General features: G+C 54.0%; 1 protein-coding gene across 1 annotated transcript; it reads left to right on the top strand.

The window, feature by feature from the left end:
• The first annotated feature begins 2,504 nt into the window (after positions 1 to 2,504).
• On the top strand, positions 2,505 to 19,876 carry CD101 (CD101 molecule). The gene is made up of 9 exons (XM_086631122.1): positions 2,505 to 2,562; positions 3,490 to 3,867; positions 4,711 to 5,127; positions 7,746 to 8,129; positions 8,909 to 9,292; positions 10,233 to 10,637; positions 15,447 to 15,854; positions 16,700 to 17,095; positions 19,680 to 19,876. The coding sequence occupies exons 1-9, from the start codon at positions 2,505 to 2,507 to the stop codon at positions 19,874 to 19,876; spliced, it is 3,027 nt and encodes a 1,008-aa protein (XP_086487248.1).
• The last annotated feature ends 1,271 nt before the right edge of the window (positions 19,877 to 21,147 follow it).

Consider the following 21,147-nt stretch of genomic DNA (forward strand, 5'->3'; position numbering starts at 1 on the left):
CCCTGGTGCAGCACTTCAGCTCACCAGATGAGGTGCATGGGCACTGCCTGGCTCAGAGGAGGCGAATCCTCTGCTTCTTGTGGGTACAGGCAGGGACCCTCTGTGCTAGTCAAAAAGCGTATTTCCCCCTCGCTTCCCATCCCGTGTCTTCTCCAGGAAAATAGGGCAAGAGGATCTTTCTCCCCATGGTTTTGGCTTCCCCGATGTGGTTTCTAATGGCAGTGCTGCCTTTGTAAAGGGTTCTCTGATCCTTTTCCTTTACCCTGCCTTGTGTGGTTAATAGCCCTGCTGTATGTCTGGCTGCGCCGATTTCCCAGGGAGGGAGAGTGAGTTCTAGGCTGCGCAGTCCCAGGAAGAGGGAGCTGTTGGTTTTGTCCACAGAGCATCATCATCACCAGTGATAGGGCTGGGCCAGGCAATCCTATTCTCCCTAGTTTCTCTATTGCAAATGTAAACAGCGGCTCATGCATCATTAGAGTTGCAAGCTTGGAGTTAAACTGTCCCCGTGTGTGTGTTTATCTGCACACTGACTGTTGGAAGCTCACTGAGTTTGAACTCCAAGTTTCCTTTCTATTTTCTCTTGCTGTAGCAGAGATGCTTTTCCCTCCTTCGGAATAGTAAGCGGGTCAGCTTACTATCGGCAGGATTATCCCCAGGGGACTGCTGGCAGCAGGTTGCTCTTGGAAAGCAAACCTCTTCATCCCTTTCCTTCTGAGATGGGGAGGGTTTGATTCCACAGCAGGGAACAGAAGCCCACCACAGAGTTATGGCTATGGACGTGGCTGTGTCCTACTGCCGTAGGAGACGGGCCCGCCTCACCAACAGACATGCTGGGGCACTCCACCACTTGCCAGCCTCGGCTCTATCTGCTCACCTGCTCTGAAGAGCCAGCACACAGGTTTCAGCCCTGTGTTGCACCCTCTTTCCCCAAAACAGGTGCTGCTCTTCTGCTCTGTTTCATCGCAGTGAGAGTGGGTGGCAGGGGACAGGTGACATCCTGCAGGGACCTCTCTGCCAGCTGCAACAGCCTGTCCCCCCTGGACTGGATTTGGCTTTCTGGAGAGCTGTGTGGTGCTGTGGGAGCTGCACGCGCAGGCTGATGAGGAGCCGGCTAATGGAGGAGCAAGCTTTGCAGCAGGGAGCCTCTGCCTCCTGGCCCCTCTGGCTGTCATACGAATCAGTTTATTAAATGGGGAAAGAAGGGACCTCGTGTTTGTTTTGCTTTGTTACATGAATCTCGTTCCCTCTAGGACTCCTGTGGGATCGAGCAAAAGGACTTGTTTTACGGCTGGTTTTTGCTTCTGAATCCCTGAGCTCATTTAGTCACTCAGTCGATGCCCCAGCCGGGCAGCACGGTGGGAGCAGCATGTCATGGAGTAAATGCTTTGTGCCACCATCGTTTCTGGGGGGAAACAAAAAAAACCACCCCAAAACCCAAAAAACAACAAGAAACCACCACAACCAAAATGAATTCCCCCCAAACAAATCCTTTCAGAGAGTGTCTGTGTTTTGAGCCCCTCGCTAGCATTTGGCTGCATGCCCAGAGGCTGGGTATCCCCTGTCTGGGATGTGTCCCTGTCAGCCGCCCACCACGTCAGCAGCAGCGCAACCCGGGCCACACGGTGCTGACGGTGTGATGCCACGTGTCAGCCGATGCAGCTGTAGCTCTTGCCTCTGGGGCTGTGGCCAGCAGCCTCCTGGCCTCAGCCCCTCCCAGTGCAACTCCCCATGGTCTCACCGCCCCTGTGAGCAGTGCTGGTCCGGGATCTCCCGTATCTGGGTGCCTGCCCATGGGGTGTACTTAAAGGAGAGTGTTCCTGGCTGATTCCTGGCTGCTTAGTGATCCAAGAGCCTTCTGGGCTGGCTGTTAGAACAGAGGGTCTGCTGCCCATGTAGCTGATGGGCTGGTAGGGATGCTGTTGGAGATACACCTCGTTTGAGGTGCCCCACTGCACCCTGAGGCAGACTGTGGTCATCTGTCCTTGGGGAGCACTGAGCCAACCCAACCCGTACCTGAGGCATCATGCTGCTGTCTGCAGCTACGGAAAATAAATAGCTAGGGGGAACTTCAGCCCTAGAAATCTGCCCCCATCCCTCCCTGGGGTCTGGCTCCTCACCCTCCCTCTTAGCAGGGAGGAAGCTTCTCACGAAACGAAGCGGGTGTCACGAGGCAGAGGGTTAGCCTGTGCGCTGCCGTGGGACAGCAAAGCTGCAGCTGGTGGCGCTGGGCACCTGGCACACATACTGCGGCAGGAGGGGCCTCGGGCATCGCCCTTGCCCAGGCGGCATGGGACCAGGGTGCTGGCTGTCACCTCCCAGGGGTGTGTTGTTTTGCTGCTGCACCCTGCTCCCCAACATCTCCCTGCCGTTTCTGAGCAGAGGAAACCACTGCCGCTAGGCAGCTTCCTCCCAGCCGCTTTCAAAATAGCGAGGCGGCTGTCACCATCACCCACGGGAGCCTTCCGCATCCCTGCTGGGAGAGGACCCAAGCAGAGCAGTTTCCCATGGGGCTGGTGCGGTGCCTGGTGGCTGCCTTCCTCCTCCTCCTCCACCTCTTCCCAGGTGAGTGCCCTGCGCTGTGCTGAGGACTTCCCTGGGGTAGGTGAGGGGGAAGTAAAGCACCCCCTTGGTGAGGACAGGTGGCCCAGTGAGTGCCTTGCTGGGGCTGTGGGGACAGGACACAGCCTTCCCTTGGGAGAAGGTTTCTGAGGGTTTTTTGATTTGATTTGGGTTGATTTTTGACTTGGTGCCCACGTCCTGTGAGCGTTTTGCTCAGTGTGTGTGCTGGGCACCAGGACAGAGCAAGTGTCACCACAGGGAGCTCTGTGGGAGGGGAAGGTGCATGAGCGGCCATCATCTCTCCAAATCCTTTGTAACTAGAAGCAGAGGGAGCTCTTGATGCCTTCTGATGCCCCTTTCCTTTGGAGGAGCATTTGCTGGTCCCCTCTCCCACACTCTCCCCATTTTCTGTCTGTGGAGCACCCAGACTGCCGATTGCCTCTGCTGTCCCATGTCCCTTGGCTTCTGCATTGCATCTCCTCCTCTGGCAGCGATCAGCTTTGGCACCTGTTCCCTCCCCCCCCCAGCTTGTGCAGGACCTGAGTGCTTGGCCCTCTTAATTTTGACACACCACAAGCTTCCTCCAGTGATCTCCGCCTGGTTGCTGCTCCCTCTGAACAGCTGGCTGAGAGATGCTCTCCAGCCATAAACAGGCTTGACAGCTCTCTGGCCATGATGCTCTCTTATGTGTTGTGAGACCCCCAGTGAGCTAGAAGATAAGAAAGTTTGGAGGTCGGTTCTTACAGGACTTGTTCTTACAAGTGCAAGTCCCTTGAACTTGGTGCCTCAAAGAATGAAACTGCACAGCAATTCTTTTCAGTATTATGTTGCAGTTCTATGTGCCCTCAGACCCACAGCTGGTTTGGCTGTGCAGCCTTCAGGTAGCGCATAGCCCTGCAAACACCGAGTGTGCCAACTGTTTGCTGGCAGATTTGAGTACTGGCCAACGGGTGGTGACTGTTCAGAAGGGACCCCTCTACCGCACGGAGGGCTCCCACGTCACGCTGTGGTGCAAGGTGAGCGGCTACCAGGGCCCGGCGGAGCAGAACTTCCAGTGGTCCGTCTACCTGCCCTCGGCTCCTGAGCGAGAGGTGCAGATCGTCAGCACCATCGACCCCTCCTTCCCCTACGCCATCTACACCCAGCGCGTGCGCAGCCGGGGCATCTACGTGGAGCGGGTGCAGGGGGACGCCGTCCTGCTGCACATCACTGAGCTGCAGGACCAGGATGCCGGGGAGTATGAGTGCCACACGCCCAACACCGACGAGAGGTACTTTGGGAGTTACAGCGCCAAGACAAACCTCTCAGGTGAGTCTTGAAGTACAGCCCTGCTCCTTGCTGGGTAGGGATGCAGGCAAGTTCCCACTGCCCCTGCATTTGTACTGGGGAGAAGTGCTGTCTCTGACAGAGGGGCAGCTGGGAAAAGGGGTGATTGCTATCCTAGCCCTGGATGGCCAAAGTAGGGATGCCCAGATGGCCCGTTGCAGGTTGCTCTGGCCGTTGCCTCCCAGCCAGGGCAAAGGAAGGGAGAAGAAGCCTCTGCTGTCCTATGGCTCGACTTTAACTTCAGCTCCTGACACAGCCACAGCATTTCACAGCTAAATGCTTAGGAGGGCAGGAGCTTTCAGGCTCTGTGCGTTAGCTGTTGATGTCCTCTCAGGTCAGGGTGTGGGACCTCACTCAAGTGGGATACCCACAGGCGGAGGGAGGCAGCAGCTCCTGCAGAGCACTGGGAGAAGGAAGGGAAAGGCCCTCCTGTGAGCCCACCAAGTCTACATGGTGGTATGGTACTTCCACTTGGTATTCACCCGTTTCCTCCTTTATCCTGGTGTTATACCAGCCTGCACTTGGGATCGTGAGGGGCTGGATGTTAATCTCCTTGGGGCTGCCTAATTAATACTGCCCGTAGCTTGACTGAAGAGGGTAACACAGAGATTCGCTGTGCGTTCTTCCCTGCTGAGGTTTTAACCACTTCACACCTTGGTATGGGTGACGAAAGCCTAGTCAATCAGCTACAAAAGATGTTTCTCCTATGCTGTCAGATCCCTTAGGGCCTGGCCGTGGTTTCATAGTGGCCATCAGGTTGCCCGTTGAGGCCAAGAGATGATTTTACCCATGACCAGCTGCTCTTTGTTTCTCCTCTGTGCTCAGTGATCGCAGACACCCTCTCGGCTTCCATGGTGCCCCAGGTCCTCACCCGCGCCGAAGGGGACGCAGTGGAGCTCACCTGCGAGGTGTTGAAGTCCACTTCCCAGCACACACATCTCTCTGTTGGCTGGTATCATCTTCAGGGAGCAGGAGAGAGCAGTGCCGAGGAGGTCCTCACCCTCTCCAAGGACTTTGTCCTGAGGCCAGGGCCCTCTTATGCTCAGAGGTTTCTGGCGGGGGATGTGCAGCTGAACAAGATTGGGAACACGACATACAAGCTCTCCATCAGGGGAGCGGAGCCGTCCGACCAGGGGCAGCTGTACTGTGAGGCGGCCGAATGGATTGAGGATCCTGATGAGACGTGGAAGGACATCTCCCGCAAGCAAACAGGGAGGACGTTGCTGGCAGTCACGAGCCAGGGTAAGGCCCTTGCAAACTCACGCATTGGCTTCAACTCCTTTGCGTGCTGAAGGCCCTATAACAGCAGCTTTCGGTGGCCTTTGCCTGCCTCTGCCGCAGCCCAGGGACCTGCCGGTGGCTCTGGCTGCCTCTGCTGGGCACCGAGGGGGCGGATGGAGTTTAGGTCTATGGCAGCCTCCAGTTCAGGAGCTGTTGGTGCTTCTTGTTTTGGAGGTTCACATGGCTGCGTCTTCGATGCTGGCAGCGATTGTGCAACCTGGTGGGACCAAGTGGTGTTAGCAGAGAGAGCAGCGTGTGCCTGCAGTAGCCTGGCTCCTTGGCAGCGTTAAGTTCCGTTGTGCAGCAACCTGCATTGTTAAACTGTCTTGAGGATCTCTCAGCCTCCAAACCAGAAGTACCTAAGTCAGCTGCCCATCACGGTGCCTCGACCACGGGCACTGAGGGACATGGGGATACACCGCATGTGCTGCACAGCTTTGGTGTCAGCTGGAGGTGGCTTGTCTGTCTGTGCTGTCACGAGTCTGCTGGCCTCCAGAGCAACTGGTGTTGCTGGGTTTTAGGCCATCCCTGTGTCTCCTCCTAGTAGTTCATATGTGGTGGTAATGGGACTGTGGATCACACTGCACATTTGCTGCCACTCCTCTGAGCACCCTGCCTGCCATCCGTCCTGCTGCAAGCCCATTCCTGACTGTGGTCCCTCACCCTGCTCTTCCTCTAGCTGCCTGTGGGTAGCTGTGCCCAGAGAAAGGGAAAATATCTCTTTCCCACCAGTAAGCTTCACCTCAAAGGAGGCAAGGCAAGGCTGTGTCTAGTTGACGCCCGTTAGCATAGGCAGTAGTATGCAAGAAAATGGGAGCAAGTCTCTCACAGAAGAGATGCTTGGGGAGGTGATGTACCATGTCCCCATGCCTTGGGGCGGATGGAGGAGGCTGCAGAGCCTGGGTGGTGAAGGGAACCGGTGTCTCACGGGAGGATGGTGAGTCAGAGCAGGAAAACAAAGAAACAGATGGGTAAGGACCAAGCACCCTGTTTCTTTTGTTTAGAAATAGAGAAGCCTTGTGAGAGTTTCATATTTGCACTGTGGTAGCCCTTAAAGATAGAAGGGAGGTGATGGTGGTAAGAGGACAATATGGCGGTTGTATTAGAGCTGCTGGTATTGCCAGTGGGGAGCAGTGGCAGGCGTACGAGCCCTCCGGCAGATCCCATCTGTGGGGCTGAGATCTCCCTCCAGCACCCCGTGGGAGAGCCAACGCTCCAGGGCTGAGCCCCCCAACGCACTGGGAGCCAGCGACCACTCTGACTGTGGTCGACTGCTCCAGCGGTTTCTATAAACTCTCCAGCAAATATTTGGGAATGCCAAACATATCTGCAGCGGCTGCGATTCCTGTTCGCAAACTGTTTATGAACCAGTGTTTAAATTCAGAGTACTCTGCTTTCAATAAATTATTCGAGCCCTTCCAGTGGCAGTCTGACAGCTGCTCTGTTTTACCTCCAAACCACAACACGTGGTCTTGCCCTCATTGTTAGACACAGAGGCCACCACAGTGACCCAAGGACATGGAGCAACGCGAGCCAGGCTGCCTGCCCAGGGAGTCAGGGCTTAGCCCTATCTCCTCTTTTTCGGCTATGCCGCTGCTGTTTGGGGTCACGGAGCAGAGTTTTGGGGTACCCTGTAGGCCTCTGCCTGCAGCTGCTCTCCAGCTGGGCTGAAGCTGGGAACCAGGGGCGTTAGCAGCAGAGGCTTTGAATGCCTCACGAGGAAGGTGAATGGTATCATAGGACCCAGAGACAGGGTCCTTATCTCAGGTGTGACTGACTGCCCAAGAGGGTCTGCCAAGGAGAAGACTTTGTGCTCTCCCTCTTTGCTTGGCACCTGCTACTGGTCAGTATGGGAGGCAGGACAGGGGCTAGGAGATGACCTCCACCTCCTCTTACTTCTCTCCAACCTCCCTATGCTGTGACAAGTCCTGACACTTCTGCTTTCTGTAGGAACTAACCCAAAACCTCTCCAACTTGGAGAGCGTCTCTTGCCCACATCCTGCGTCAGCCAGTGAGGGCTGAAGCATGCAAGATGAGCAGCGTCACATTCAGACAAGCAACTCGAATGCCAGCCCTCCACACGCCTCTTCCACCGCAGACAGCAGAATTAAAAACACCACTGAGTGGCAAAAGCCCTTCGTGGTTTAAGGGATATTTGTTAATGTGAAGCAGAACAGCTCCAGGAGGCAAGATGGGGTCCTCCAAAAACTCCAAGCCCTTTGCAAAAGCTGATGCCCCTGGGTTAGGGCAGCCCTCAGCTGGGATGCCTGAGCTGGGCAGGGGGTGGCTGTGGCCCGAGGCTGTCCTGGTAGTGCTCTGCTTTGAGGGGGTTAGCTGCTCTGAAGGGGAGAGCTCAGCTCCTCGGGGCTCGGGTGCTTCCTCCACCTGTGACCTGGTTAGTGCCTGGGGCTGGCAACTATCTCCCATGGGCAAATTTTCCATCCTGATCACTTTTCTAAGGAAAGAAAATGTTTTAACAGAGAATTCCCTCCCATTTCCCTCAGCCATTAGTGCTGCCAGGTGGGAGGGAAGCATGGGCAGGGCCACCCAGCACCCTCTTTGCTTTTGATTGCCCACAGGCAGAGACTTCTCCGTGGACATCGCTGCTGCTGAAAGCTCCCTTTCTGAAGGTGACACCTTGCAGCTAAATTGCATGGTGGAAGCCCAGAAGAGCAGCAGCAGGCACTTTCAAGTGCTTTGGCTCCTGAACGGCATGGAAGTGGCCAGGCTTGACCCCCACGGGGTATTGGTTTGGGAGGAAGAATATGAGGAGAGAGCCAAGCTGGGGCAGCTCCGAGCATTCAAGCAAAGCAACGTGGTTTATGTCCTCACCATTTACGAGGTGGGGCTGAAGGACAATGGTACATACCACTGTGCTGTTTCAGAGGTGAAGACTCCTGGAGACTTTCACAGCATCCAAACCAATCTATCATCAGGCATCCAAGTCAAAGTGAAGCCAATAGGTTAGTAAATACTAATGGCTGCTCTTCTGGGTAAAACCTGCAGTGATCGCTGACTGAGGAACGCTTCCAAGTCTGGCCTCATCTTGGTGGGGGCAACATACCTGCTGTTTGCAGCAAGAGCGCAAATGTGCCATAGATTTTGGTAGATAATAATGGAGAAAGCACTTGCTCTGGCAAACATTAGGATGACAGATGCAGCAGCTGTCGATGAAGTGTAAACCTTTAGCTCAATATCTTTGCAATAAGTTTTGGGGCAAATAGGTAGAGTTCTGGGGAGGTTGGGTCTTCCTGTGTCTTTGGTACAGAAAACTGTAAGCAATGCCAGTTGCTACTCCTGAGGATCACAGGATGACCCAGCAGATCAGGTACTTCTGGATGAGGTGGGAGGGGCTCATTGCCATTTCCATCAGGGTGCACTCTCTGCTTTGGAGGAATGACTTGTGAAAAACCACTCTAAGGCAGATGTGTGGGAGACTCTTGGTTTCCTTGTTGTAGCTAGATGATGACTATTCTGATGTAGCAGGAGCTGCCTGTTGGGACTCTATTTCTTAAGTATTTCTTTGTGTATCCATGTCCCAGGAAAGATATTAAAAAAAAAAAAAAACCTTACAAAGCTCTCTCCAAAGTTATAAGAAAAGGCTGACTGAACGTTTCAGGCAATTCCTTTCCTTTTCCAATGTCAAGATTTACTTAGTCTCTCTGTTTAATGCCACAGTATCTCTGTCTTTCTCTGAGGACCACAACAACGTCTCCTCCCACACAGTAACTGTTGTTTGCAGAGAGCCACATGCGCCTGTCTGTGTCCACCCGCACACCGCGAGTCATGGCAGGAGATGCCTTGATCCTCCTTTGCAAGGTGGAAGGAGCGACCAGCCCTGTGTCTGTGCAGTGGTGGCACCTGCCACCGCAGCAGCCGGGTCCCCGGGTGCTGGTGGCCACCATGGAGCGGGATGGCACCCTGAGCCTGGGCAGTGCCTACCAGGATGGCGGGACTCGGGGGAGCCTCCAGCTGGAGAAAGCGAGCTCTGGCACTTTCACCCTGGTGATCCCCAGCACGCTGGACGAGGGCGACGGTGGGCGGTACGGGTGCAAAGCGACTGAGTGGTCCCGAGGCCAGAGCTGGACAGAGGAGGGGGAGACGGCAGTGACAGTCAGCTCTATGGGTGAGTTGGGCAACCCCTGTTTCTGGGCTTTCAAGCTGGACACGCTGGAGAAGCAGATGGACATGTGGGAAGGACAGAGGTCTGCTGCGCCTTGAGGTCTGCTGCTGCTGCAGAGTGAAGTGGGGCTGATCGCTTAACCCTGAACTGCCTCAGTTTCCCCATTTCTAGTAGGGTGCTTGAGTCCTCCACAAGATGTTTTGGGAGAGACAACTGGGACACAACTGCTAAAATGCCTGGAGACTTTCTGAAAGGCAATGGCTTACTCAGCAGGACTGTCTCCTGAGCTTGAAATACAAAATATCTGTTCTAGCAGCGCAATTACTACAGTAATTAAACTCAACAAAGGCACTTGCCGAGTTGTATGGTGGCCTTTGTCAGACATACACCCTTGGTGCTGGCATCCAATCACTTCTCCTGCTCTCCTGTCTGAGCGGGGGCTGCTAATCTCACCAGCGTGCAACACCCATGCGGCTTCTTTTGATTGCTGGCATGGGTGCCTTTATGGGAGAGGCAACTTTTAGCTGCAATTTAGGGTGGGTTTCCTTTCTTGTTGCTGGACCAGGTGCCTGAGAGCACCGGTTGGGCCACAGGAGTTGTTAGGCTTTTGTGGAGGGTGGAAAGAAGCAGCGAAGCATCAGCAGAGGATCTCCAGCTCGCTGCCATGGGGTGGGACAGGGAAGCCTGGAAGAGAGGGTACTCGGGGCTGCCTAGGGGCTGGGGTGGGAGGGCAGGGAGGTGGGGTTGGAGAGACCAGGGACTGTATGGAGCTGGAAGAGCAGAGTGAAACTCTGGGGAGAGCGGCAGAGGAGCGGCAGGACCGCTGGCTGGTGCGGGGTGTGGTGGCTGGGGCAGCAGGGTCGGCACTGCACAGGAACGGTGGTGGTGAGGTGGCACGGGGCAGGACTTCTGTCCCAGCTCAGAGCTCTCTCCTCTTGAGCAGGTGTTGGTCTGCACGCCGTGCTGAGAAGCCGAATTGCCACCATCAGATACGGGCAGAGTTTTGAACTCGTCTGCCAAGTGAGCGCCAGCTACACCCTCGAGCAGGTGCCGGTGTCTGTGGGGTGGCTTTTCCAGCCCAGCCCACCCGCCGGCCACTACCGCGAGCTCATCCGGCTCCTTCCCAATGGCACTGTGGCCTGGGGGACAACGCAGCCACACTTCCAGGGGAAAGCCCAGCTGACAAAGGTTGCCACCTCCTTCAGGCTGCGTATCCACAGTGCTGCGGCTGCCGATGAGGGGACGTACCAGTGTGAGGTGGAGGTCTGGAGGAGGAACACCCTGCCACTGGAGCAGCCAGCGGCCACTGCCAGGTCCAATGCCGTGGGGATCAAGGTGGTGCTGCCAGGTAAGCAGTGCCATGGATGCTTCTTCAGCAGAGGTCTCTCTTTCCGCATCTTTAAATCTATCAAACATGACCAGGAGCAACTAGGACCACTGATGGCTGGGATGTCCCCAGTGGGGTCGCCTCCCAGGGCTGCACAAGACGGTACTCCCTGTCCTGTTTTTTTCCTCATCATCCACAGCTCCTGACAACATTCTTGGAGGCAAATTTGGTGTTTGCAGATTATGCCAAGTGTATAGGGGGTCAGCTTTGCTTCTAGGATTTTAGGCCTTGTTTCTAGGAAGAAGTAGTCTTCCCCAGGGAGCCCAGTTGAATATTGGGGGTGCGAGGTGCCTCCTATGGTGTGGGCTTCTGGAGGGCAGTGGAGAGAGACTGGCCCTTGAAGCTGATGCTGGGATATGTCTGTGTCCTCCTGAGCTTCCTCCGATGTGTTCGGGGTGTGCTGAGAAAGCGCCGGGGCTCTCTGCTGGGCTGGGAGCCAGTGCCAAGCTGGAGCTGCAAGGTGCTAGGGGCTCTGGGTGCACAGCCAGGAGCCCTGCCGGGGTTTCCTTTATGGCTGCCTTCGCAGGCAGGGTCCTGCCGGTGTCACGCAGGGAGCCTCGTCCTCTTATGGAAGAGAGATGTTGCAAATACACCGCAGCCCCCCCAGCCAGCCCGCGGGCTGCCTGCTCCCCACCACCCCAGCAGCAGCGCGGTGTCGGCTTGTCCTGCTTGTGGCTGGGGCTGCTGGAGGAACTGAAGGAGTTGTCATGGCCAAAACCTCTGAGCTTGTGGAGGCAGGTGTGAGAATACAGGGTTGCTTGTTTGTGGGTGTTTTTTCCCCTCTTGTGTCTGTTCTGCCAATGAAGGAGAGCTCTTGCTCTTTTTTCATGCATTAAGTGCTTCTTCCTCTAATCCTTGGATTTTCGGGATCACAATCCAGTGAACTGAAATTATGTGGTTTTTGTGGTTTTTAACTGATAGGTTTCCTGTAGCGTAAGCTGATATATTCCCTTCCCTGTTCAGGCTCGTTTCCATGGTGCTCTCTCTCCTGCTCCGCTGCTGCTCTTTCCTTGTCCTTGTGGAGCTGGGTGCTGGGGTGCTCCGTGTTACCCCTGAGCTACAGCCAGCCAGGGCAGGGGGTCTGCAGGGTGGTACTGAGGCTAGGGGTGACAACAGACAGCACCTGTGGGCGTGCGTTAGTAGTGTAAATGGCGTTAAGATGAGCAGGTGTAATTGTAGAGCGTCTACATGGAAGTAGATGGTAGCAGCGGGGCGGCAAGATGTTACAATGTTTGGCTCCAAACATATTGCAGCTGTTACTGGATGCTGTGACGCTGCAAAGATGGTGGCAACTGGGAGGGGGTGATATGCAGTGGGAGGCGGCTGCTGGCTCTGATACTGTCTCTCTTAGAAAGGCAGCATGAGCCAGGGAAGGATATTTGGGAAGGTAGAGAAGTAAATCTGGGAAGGAAGCTGGCTCTAGCGGCAATGGGATGTGGCAAAGATGCAGAAAATGAAGCTGAAGATTGTGAAAATCACCAGCCTGTTTCTTCACGTATAAAATCTTATGGTTGAAGCCTGCAGAGATACTGGAGTTCTTGACTTTTGCTTCAGCACTGTGTTTATCACTCTGTGTCAGTCGGTGCTTTAGGAGTTTAAATGCCACTGTGGATCTGGCCTATAGCTTCAGACGGGAGGGACGTGTGAAATGTCCTAACAGGGGAAGGAGGGGACAGGTCTTTTCCATTTCCGACTTCTTGGGTAGTTCAGCATCTGACTCTTGGTGGGGTCCCATAATTAGTGCCCTGGGCTGGCAGATGCTGCCCAGCCCTAGCGGGAATGCTCCCATCAGCTTCTCAGCACAGCTGCCCATGGTGGCTTCCCCTGGCTCTGCAGCAAGCTGCGGGGGCTTTGCACAGCCACCCCTCCAGCTGGCCAGCTCGCATGGGTCACTGCAGCGGCTGGGCCCTTCTCCGTGCTCCGCTGCTCCAGGGTCGGGCATCAGCAGCAGCAAGAGGCTCGTCTTGGGTAATTAAATAGGCAATGAAAGGGAAAAGAGCACCATGTGTTTCTGCGCCAAAGGAAAAGGCAGGCAGCCGCTCTGCCCTTTTCGGTAATTGATCTTTAGCGGGAGCGAGAGGAGACCTGGAGCTGAAACAAAGGGGCTTTGCACCAAGTGCTCTGCTTCCTCTCAAGGTAATTTTCTCCGAGAGCATAACAGCAATTTTTCTCATCAAAATCCAGCACTCACAGCAGCGGTTCCCGTGGCTCCTCTCTGAGCTCTAGTAGCTTTGGCTTCCCTGGAGCATTTTCTGCCTGGGCGGGTGTCAGGCTGGGCCATACTCAGGCAAGAGACCTCACTGGGCAGTTTGCTGTCTCCTGTGCTGGCAGCCTCGCTGGGGTTGGGGAAAGGTCCTGGGTTTTACCCGCTAGCCCCTGACCACAGCAGCATTGCTGAGAGGAGCTCACTTGGAGGGTGATGCACGTTTTGGTCCAGCATGGCCCCGCAGCTGACTTCCCTGAAACTCCTTTTTGCTGGGAGAGGTGGCAGAGCTGCTTGTGATGAGTGGTGGGGCTGCTCTGCCGACGTGCTCTCCCCGGCAGCTGCGACTTGGGAAGGCACGTCCGTGTGTCTGACAAGGGAAGGCTGTCCCTGATGTCCACCGCCTCCCCTGGTCCTGCCTGCTCCTCTCCTGTGGCCTTTGAAACGGGAACAAAGTCTTCAGTTGAAATACCTAGGAGTACTTTTTTCTTCCCTTTCGGAAGATTTCTTGTCTGAGTCCCTGAATAAGGCTCCTGGACTTCAGCAGACTGGCTGAGTGAAATTCCTCTGTACTGGAGTTAAGAACCAAGTGTATTATTTTTTTTTCCAGTGTGACCAGCTCCCCTGTCACAGAAACCCGGGATGGCTGAAGTTGACAGGGACGTGTGGAGGTCATCTGGTCTAACCCTCTGCTTGAGCAGGTTGCCCAGGACCATCTCCAGATGGCTTTTAAATATCTCCAGTGTCCCTCTCTGAAGATTTGTGCTTCCTTAGAGCTGGCTCTGGGCTAGGTGTGCTTTTGGGTACTGAAGTTGGAAGACATCCACTTACATCTGCTTCCTAAGCACGCTCAAGTCTGCTTGATCTCTGCACGTGTGGATCTGATGAATTTTCAGAGCTTCCGAATTAGGGAGATTGCTTTCCCATCTCTTCTGCTTCTTGCCCTTACCTGTTTCTTCAGAGTAACAAGTGTGCACTGTGAAATGCAGGACAGCACTCTGCCGATCCTTTGGGAGCAGCCACCTCCCAGACCTCACCATGAACGTTGCTGCTGAAACCCTCAGCACTGAGGTGAGGCGGTAAGCAGATACTGGGGCTTGTGTAAGCCCCACGGTGGAGGAAACTGTCACCCTTTTGGTGAAGATGTGTCTGTCTGCGGTGTGGAGAGAAGAGGGAGGAAGAGCAAGAGGGTGCAAAGAGAAAAGGCAGCATAAGCAGACGTGAGCAGGGAGATTTTGTTGGCAAATTTGAGATGGAGGCAGAGGCAGGGTGTCAAGAGCCATCAGCTGGGATATTTTGCATTGACCCATCTCAAGAGAGACAGTGGTGGCCTCTCAAGAGGATTGCCTGAGTTTTGAGAAGAAATGCTCGAAGGAAAGGGGAATGCATGGGCCTTCTTGTGCAGTGTCCTTCTTCCCCACTAGCCTCTGGGGGAGAAGCCACAGCTCCCTGCAGGTCCAGAGGCCCTCTCCCTAACCTGCAGCCATCGCATCCCTTGAGGAGGTGCCGTGGAGCAGAGCGCCCTGCTGAGCCTGGGGCTCAGATGCTTCACGGTGGCAGCTTGGCGCGTCCTCTGCAGCCTGTCCCTGAAACGGCACCCAGGGGCTGAGCCTAAGGGAGCTCGGCTGCCCCCAGCCTCCGTGGCACAGGGCATCCTGCTGCTTGGCTTGTACGCAAGGAAAATGTTAAGAATGGAAACTCAGCCTACAGTCCCTCAAAACCCTGATGGGGTCTCGTGCTGGGTAACTTCTGTCTGCCCACGGGGAGGTACCTGTGTGTACTCCTTCACCTGACTGCTGGCCCCGTCTTGCAGAGGTGGTGTCTCAGCATGGAGGGGAGAGCCGAGGGGAAGTGCGGGTGGTCAGACGCCCTTCAAAGAGAGCGGTTTGCAGCCTTTCCACTGCTGGAGGAGAAGGAAAGGCACCAGCAGCAGGTGATGTGCGGTGGGAAGGGGGTGCCTCAAACCAGGACCACGGCTCTCCTCTCCTGACCCGCTTGGCACTGAACTGAGCAATTGCTGGGTATAATCACAGCGAATGTTCAGGACCGTGTCGTGTGGTTTCCGGTTAATAACCACAGCAAACGTCCGAGATGATGGCTGTTGGCAAAACCCACACAGGCTCTGTAATCTCTCTGAGATAAGACGCTTGTTCATAATTTCCAAAGCCATAGGCTGGTTTCGTCACTGAAGTGTGAGCTGCTGTGAGCAGCAGTGGTAGACAGACACATTTGCTTCAGACAGAGACTTTGCCTCCAAGCTGCAACATGGTGACTTTCTCCATCCTGACCTGTTCCTGCCCCGTGGTCCCCCAGGCATCTCCTCTGCTACTCCCCTGCCCAGCAGCACCCAGTGATCCTCTGCCACAATTCAAATCAGGGTGTGTGGTTTCGCTCTTTCCCTCCTTCCCCCACCCTGGCTGCTCCAGCATCTTCTAACTGGTCTTTGTTCTCTGTTCTCTGAGCACCCTCTTTCTCCCTCCCTCCTCTCAGACCAGTCTTATTCCTCTCCTTGCCAGCATCCCTGTATTGGCAGCTGCAGCCGGCGTGATTATTTTGTTTCTGTTTAGAAAGCAAGCTTCAAGTAGCTACAAGAGAGAGCTCTGTGGAGATTGCTGGCGGTGCTGACACAGCCATTGAGTGCAGGATCGTGTTCGCCCAGAACAATTCTCAGTTCGCCGTTACCTGGTACCTCCTACCTCCTCCTCCGGTGGACGCAACTCCCCTGCAAATCGTAAGAGCCGACTACAGCGGCATACTGGAATACGGAGCTGAGTTCAGCTCTCCTGCGCAAAAGTCCCGGTTCCTAAGCCAGAGGATGTCCAGTAACGTTTTCGGGCTGCAGATACTCTCTGTGAACCCCAGAGACTTGGGCAGGTACTACTGTGTGGTAGAGGAATGGCTCTGGCTGGTGGATGGCTGGTACAAACTCGGAGAGGGAGCATCAGGAAGGACCACGCTGAAGTTCAAGCTCCCAGGTGAGCAGGCGGTTATCTCTGGTATAGGTGCCACTGGAGAAGGTTGGATCAATTTATGATGGGGCCTTCACCAAACCTCTCCTAAGCTGGCAGGGCTTAGGGGAAGCAGCGGCTCCTGTGTTGGATCTGAGACTTAAGGATGCAGGAGGCATCAGTGCCTCTCGAAGGGAAACAGGGATTAGGAGGATTTACCACATCCTCCCAAACCAACCAAGCTGGTATTTTTTCCACTGGCAGATGATGTCTAATGCCTCATAACAAAGTGAATCATAGCATTTTCTCTTCCCTCCAACACATGGTGTGCTTGATGGTTGTACAGTGCTGTGAATAGAGAAGAAGCCTTTTCCTGGTGTTCCTGAGCATCCTGGAGAAAGACGCTCAGTTTCCCTTACCCTGCAGCACACTGCTGCTGAGAACAAGGCTGAAAGCTCAGCTGCTCCCACCTTGGGCACTGCACCGCTGGGTCCATAGTGGGTTTCCCTGCCTCAGTTCTTCCCTCTCTCAGCCTCTCTTGGATTGTGGGTGGCAGCCCTAAGTAAAGTGCATCAGAGAATTCCAGCTTCCTAAATAGCTTTTGGGCCGCAGGATGCTTCCTCGCATATTTAGAGGGGGTGGGAAACACAGCAGAGGGTTGTGAACCTGGGAGGCAGGGAGGAACCACCCCAGGGAGAACGAGCCACAGGAGCAAGGGACCAGTGGGTGCCCTGCAGAGCCTCTTGCAAGAGGCCATCCCAATCCCCCACACTTCGCTCCAGAAGACTTCTATCAGCCTGCAGGGGCAGGCAGGAGTGTTTCTATGGTGGTGCAACACCACAACATCTCTTTCTGCTTGCATCCCATCCCAGAGCGCAAACTGCAGCTGGAGAACACCAACCGCAGCATCTCGGCAAGGGAGGGCAAGGAGGTGACACTGCGCTGCCTGCTGCAGGGTGCCCGCCTGCCCGCCACCCGCCTCTCGGCCACTTGGTTTCGCGGGAAGGAGAGCAGCCACATCAGGCCCCTACTCACCCTCCACCACGACGGTGCCATCGAATACCCCCCAGAGAGCCTGGCGAGGAGGCTGCACCTTCGCCGCCCCACCGCCGGCGACTTCAGCCTGACGCTGTACGGCGTGGAGGAGGGCGATGCTGGGGTGTATCAGTGCCAGGTGCAAGAGTGGCAGCAGCAGAGCGACGAGAAGGATTGGGCTCCGCAAGCCTTGGCGCGCTCAGAGTACATCCAGCTGGCCACCATCCCACCAGGTAATGCTGCTGGGCATGGGAGGCTGCTCACCCCACACCGGTTCCCCTTTAGCTGTGCCGGGATGGGGGGGGATGATAATGGCAGCGCGTTGCTGGCAATGCCGGCTGCAATGGCAAGGACGCAGTGGGGCTGGGAGGACTTGCTAAGGGATTGCAGAGGGGGTCAGTGCTGGGGAGGTGGCCAGAGTTGTGTTGGGAGCCCTTTGAGGGACAGGTGCTATGGGCCTGGTGGAGGAGGTGGTGAGATCCCATTCCCAGTCCCATTGATCTGCCAGGGCTGAAACCCAGGTGCTTGGCTTTTTAAGTGTTGGAGGTTGTGGTCAGATGAGGTACCAAGAGCTCTGACTGTGAGGCATGTGGCCCAGAGGATACCACTGAGTGCACTTGTGTCCGCAGCGCTTTGTGGCTAGTGGGCTCTCTGCAGGGCCATGGAAACAACCCCTGCTCTCACTCGTGCCATTGGGGCCAGAACGCTGACTATTTTGGGGGAAAAATTCTTGGTGTGATTTTTCTGGCAAGTCCCTCTCCAGGGAGGGCTCTAAAAACAGCCTCTGTCTCCTTGGGGTGATTTGGGGTGCAAAAATAGACCTGGATTCTGCACACAGAATTTTAAATACTAAAAGCAAAGGTTTCAGTCAGGGACACATAGTGGTTTTTAGGGAGCTAACAGGCAGGAAAAAAGTACTCTCTTGTTGCCTCTTTGGGGACATAGGAGGCTCTGATGACCCAGGTGGAAGAAAAAATATTAACTGTGGAATCAGTCATGTAGCCAAGAGGATCGTGCAGTTCTTCTCATGCCTTTTGCCCTGGAGTTGCCGTGCCCAGAGCCAGCCTGGGTGCCCACACGCAGTTATAGCTCCTGCAGCAATTACCGATGCTGACCAACGTGGAGGAGCTGAGGGGGACCATGTAGAGCCCTCACTTGTGCCTGCTACTGGCACCGACACACACAGAGCCTGCTCACATGGCTCTGCACCTACAGCAATGCTAATCTGGATTTAATTGCACGGGGAGGGACTGACAGCACTTCATCCCCGTGCTGTTATGTTCCTGCTGTTGTCCATCACGGCTCCCTCTAGCACTACAATTTTTCCTTCGTCAGCTCTCTCTGTCTCTTGTTACTCGTTACTGATGGAGTAACCATTGCTAAAATTGCTCAGTAACTGCTGGAAAATTCTCCTCCAATTTTTGTATAAGTGTTTTTGCCAAGTGGTTTTCATGACTTTCACAAAATGTAAGAGATTAGCTGAGTGTTTTTCTTTCTCTCTCTTTTTTTTTTTAAGTGTGTGTGTATGTTTCTCCAGTGATGCAGGTATCTCAAAATGCCCCTCTGGTGCACAGATTTCAGTATTTTGGAGTTTTCTAAGGTGTAATGACACAACCATGTGCAAATATACCCATAACCAGGAGTAACTTCAGCTCTAATTTGATTTTTAATTGATGCTGCCCTTTAGGATACCTCCCTAGTACTGTAGAGGCGTTTACGTAGTGGAGACTTCTCCCTATTTCCCTACGGGAGAGTAAATGCTGCTTCCATCTGCGTGGATATGAGGCACAGAGCTTCAGAGGTGGAGAGGTAAAAGCCAGTTTCACAGCTAGGAGTAGCCCCCAAATTGGTTCATCCCTAGGGTCACGCTTAGCCCACCAGGCTGTGTGGGTGGACGTGGGCAGCTTCAAATCAGCAAACCCCCATGTTCAGCACGATTCTGCAGAGCAAGTGTTAAACATCTGTACATGGGTCTTGGGTTAAGAGGAGAATTGAGGAACAACGCTTTGAGATGGATAAAACTGACTCAAAGGAGTTGGCATGACCCTTCGTGGTAGGCCAGGTGCATCTAAGGTCTGTGGCATTGGAGCTACATGCAAAGTGAGATTTTGATGGCCAGGATTAATGGGTGTTTGTAAGGAGCCCTGGACGAAAATGGAGAGGCTGCAAATGAGAGCTTTTCAACTAACATGAGGTAGATCAAACATGTTTTTTTCTGAAGTATCCAGAGAGTCCACCAGCAGTACAGGCAGTCTCCACCACAAGTGGGAAGCTGTTCTGCAGGAGCTGTCGGGGATGGGGCTCACAGCTGCCTACAGCTCAGTGTGGCTGAAATAGGGTCACAGAACAGCAGAAGCAAGGTGGGGCAGGTGTCTGAGGGAGACAGGGACTTCCTTGATATGGTTTCCTTTCCTTTCTCTTGTCCCTCCTTGTTCAGTGGTGCAGCCTCTGACAGACCTCTACCTCACCCTGCTGTTACTGGTGCCAGGCAGGGACCTAGGCGGTGAAGGATATGTGGCTTTTCCTTACTGAACCCAGTCTGAAATGGGTTAGCTGAAGAGCTGTGCTGTTTCAGTTGGGGTGTTTCAGCTGAACGACCTGGCGCTCCATCTGACCTCCCAAAACAAGAAATTGAGGCAAATTACCTGATTTCTCTCCCCTTTCTCCTCAGGTAGCCTGTATGAATTCTTAAAAATTGGTAGCTGTTGAAGACTGAGAAGAGTGATAAGAAGATAACTTATAGAAACAGTAGGACAAACTCAAACTAGCTTCGGGGCTCACTTACTTTTTTTTTTTTTCCTTTCTTTTTTCCGGCAGAGTCAACTGTTTTGTCTAGGATCTGCTCATCCCCACCACTGCTGAACTTCATCCTATGGTTACCACTGGTTCTGATCCTTCTCCTGACCCTTGCTGTCTTCTGCTGGTATTTCAAATTCAGAAAAAGCAAGAAGGGCGACATCACAGGAGACCAGCTGATGGAACTGCAAGGGGCTGGAGCGGTCAAGAAAACTTAGGTGATCTGTCATGGCGGATGTAACTTGAAGGAGCGGAGCTGGACAGCTGAGGAGGACTGAGTACTTGCACTGGGGCTTTTATTGTTTGCAGTAGCTTTTGCAATGAATCCTTGAAATTGTGTGTTTACTTTCAGTGGAACAAAGTGGCTTCAAATTACTAAGTGAATAAGGTTTTCATAACAGGTGTTCCTGTCTCTTAGGTTAGGTATTCACCCATTTCACGCTCTGCTCAATGTGGTATATTTGAGGTCCTTGCAGTGTCTTTCTCCCACTGTGGGTGCAAGTGGTGTTATTCCTCTTACAGGTATAAGGGAAAAACCAGGTCTTTTTCCACTGCAACACAGTGGAATTGCTACTCTTTTTAGGTAACTTGATAAAATCTATGTGATGTGCAGGCTAAAAACCAGTGGCAGAGCTGAAAACAGAGTATTAGTGTCCCATTTAAGGCACTGCACTTGCCTTTACCCACCCTTTGCTGGGGAAGTTCTCAAACCTTGCTGTCACCTCGTTCTGAGAGTGCCTGTGCCCAAAGAGCATTTTCTCCAAAAGGAAATGAGTCTTCGTCACAAAACCTGTCACAGGAACATGAGGACGGAGAAAGGCTGGCTGGTGCTGAAGAAAGTCCATAGCCGGGGTACCACAGCTATCCACAAAAAAGAATCCTGTTGACCCAATAAGAGGCTCACATGGAGTCTTGGATCCCAGAAGGAAGAAGTGGACATCAAGTTGTTTTGGAGATAACTGTACAAAGACTTTCCAGCTTCTTCCTTTGCTAGGACTGCTGTAGGAGACAGCATCCAGCCCCTCATGCCTGGGCTGTCTGTGGGTCAGGATGCTGCGTGGCTGAGACCTTATATTAGACGCCTCCAGGTTGTACCATGTAATAAACCAGCCGTGTGTGCTTACAGGGCAGATCCTCTGTGCTCTGGGATCCAGCTCAGGCTCACCTTTTCAAGGCTGAGGAGCTCAGCTACCTGAAGGCTGGCTGGCTGATGCATTAGAGGAAAGGAGATTTCAGTCCAGTCTCTCTATAAGTCAAGGGATACTCAGCCCCTAATTGTGCAAAGTGACCCCAGCGAGTTGTAAGCTCAGGTACCAGGGTGACACTCATAGCACTGTCCTCAGACAAAAGCAGCCGTATGGAAATCGTGGCAGATGTTTATGAACCTGCTTCCTTTGACCAGAGAGAGGGTTGGAGACACCACAGCCCCTCTAGCTGATCTGTTCAAGTTCTTCACTTTCCTTACAATTAGAAAAGCTGCCTACCCTGT

The sequence above is a fragment of the Tauraco erythrolophus genome, chromosome 1 (assembly GCF_009769465.1).
Source record: "Tauraco erythrolophus isolate bTauEry1 chromosome 1, bTauEry1.pri, whole genome shotgun sequence".
NCBI classification, from domain to species: Eukaryota; Metazoa; Chordata; class Aves; order Musophagiformes; family Musophagidae; genus Tauraco; species Tauraco erythrolophus.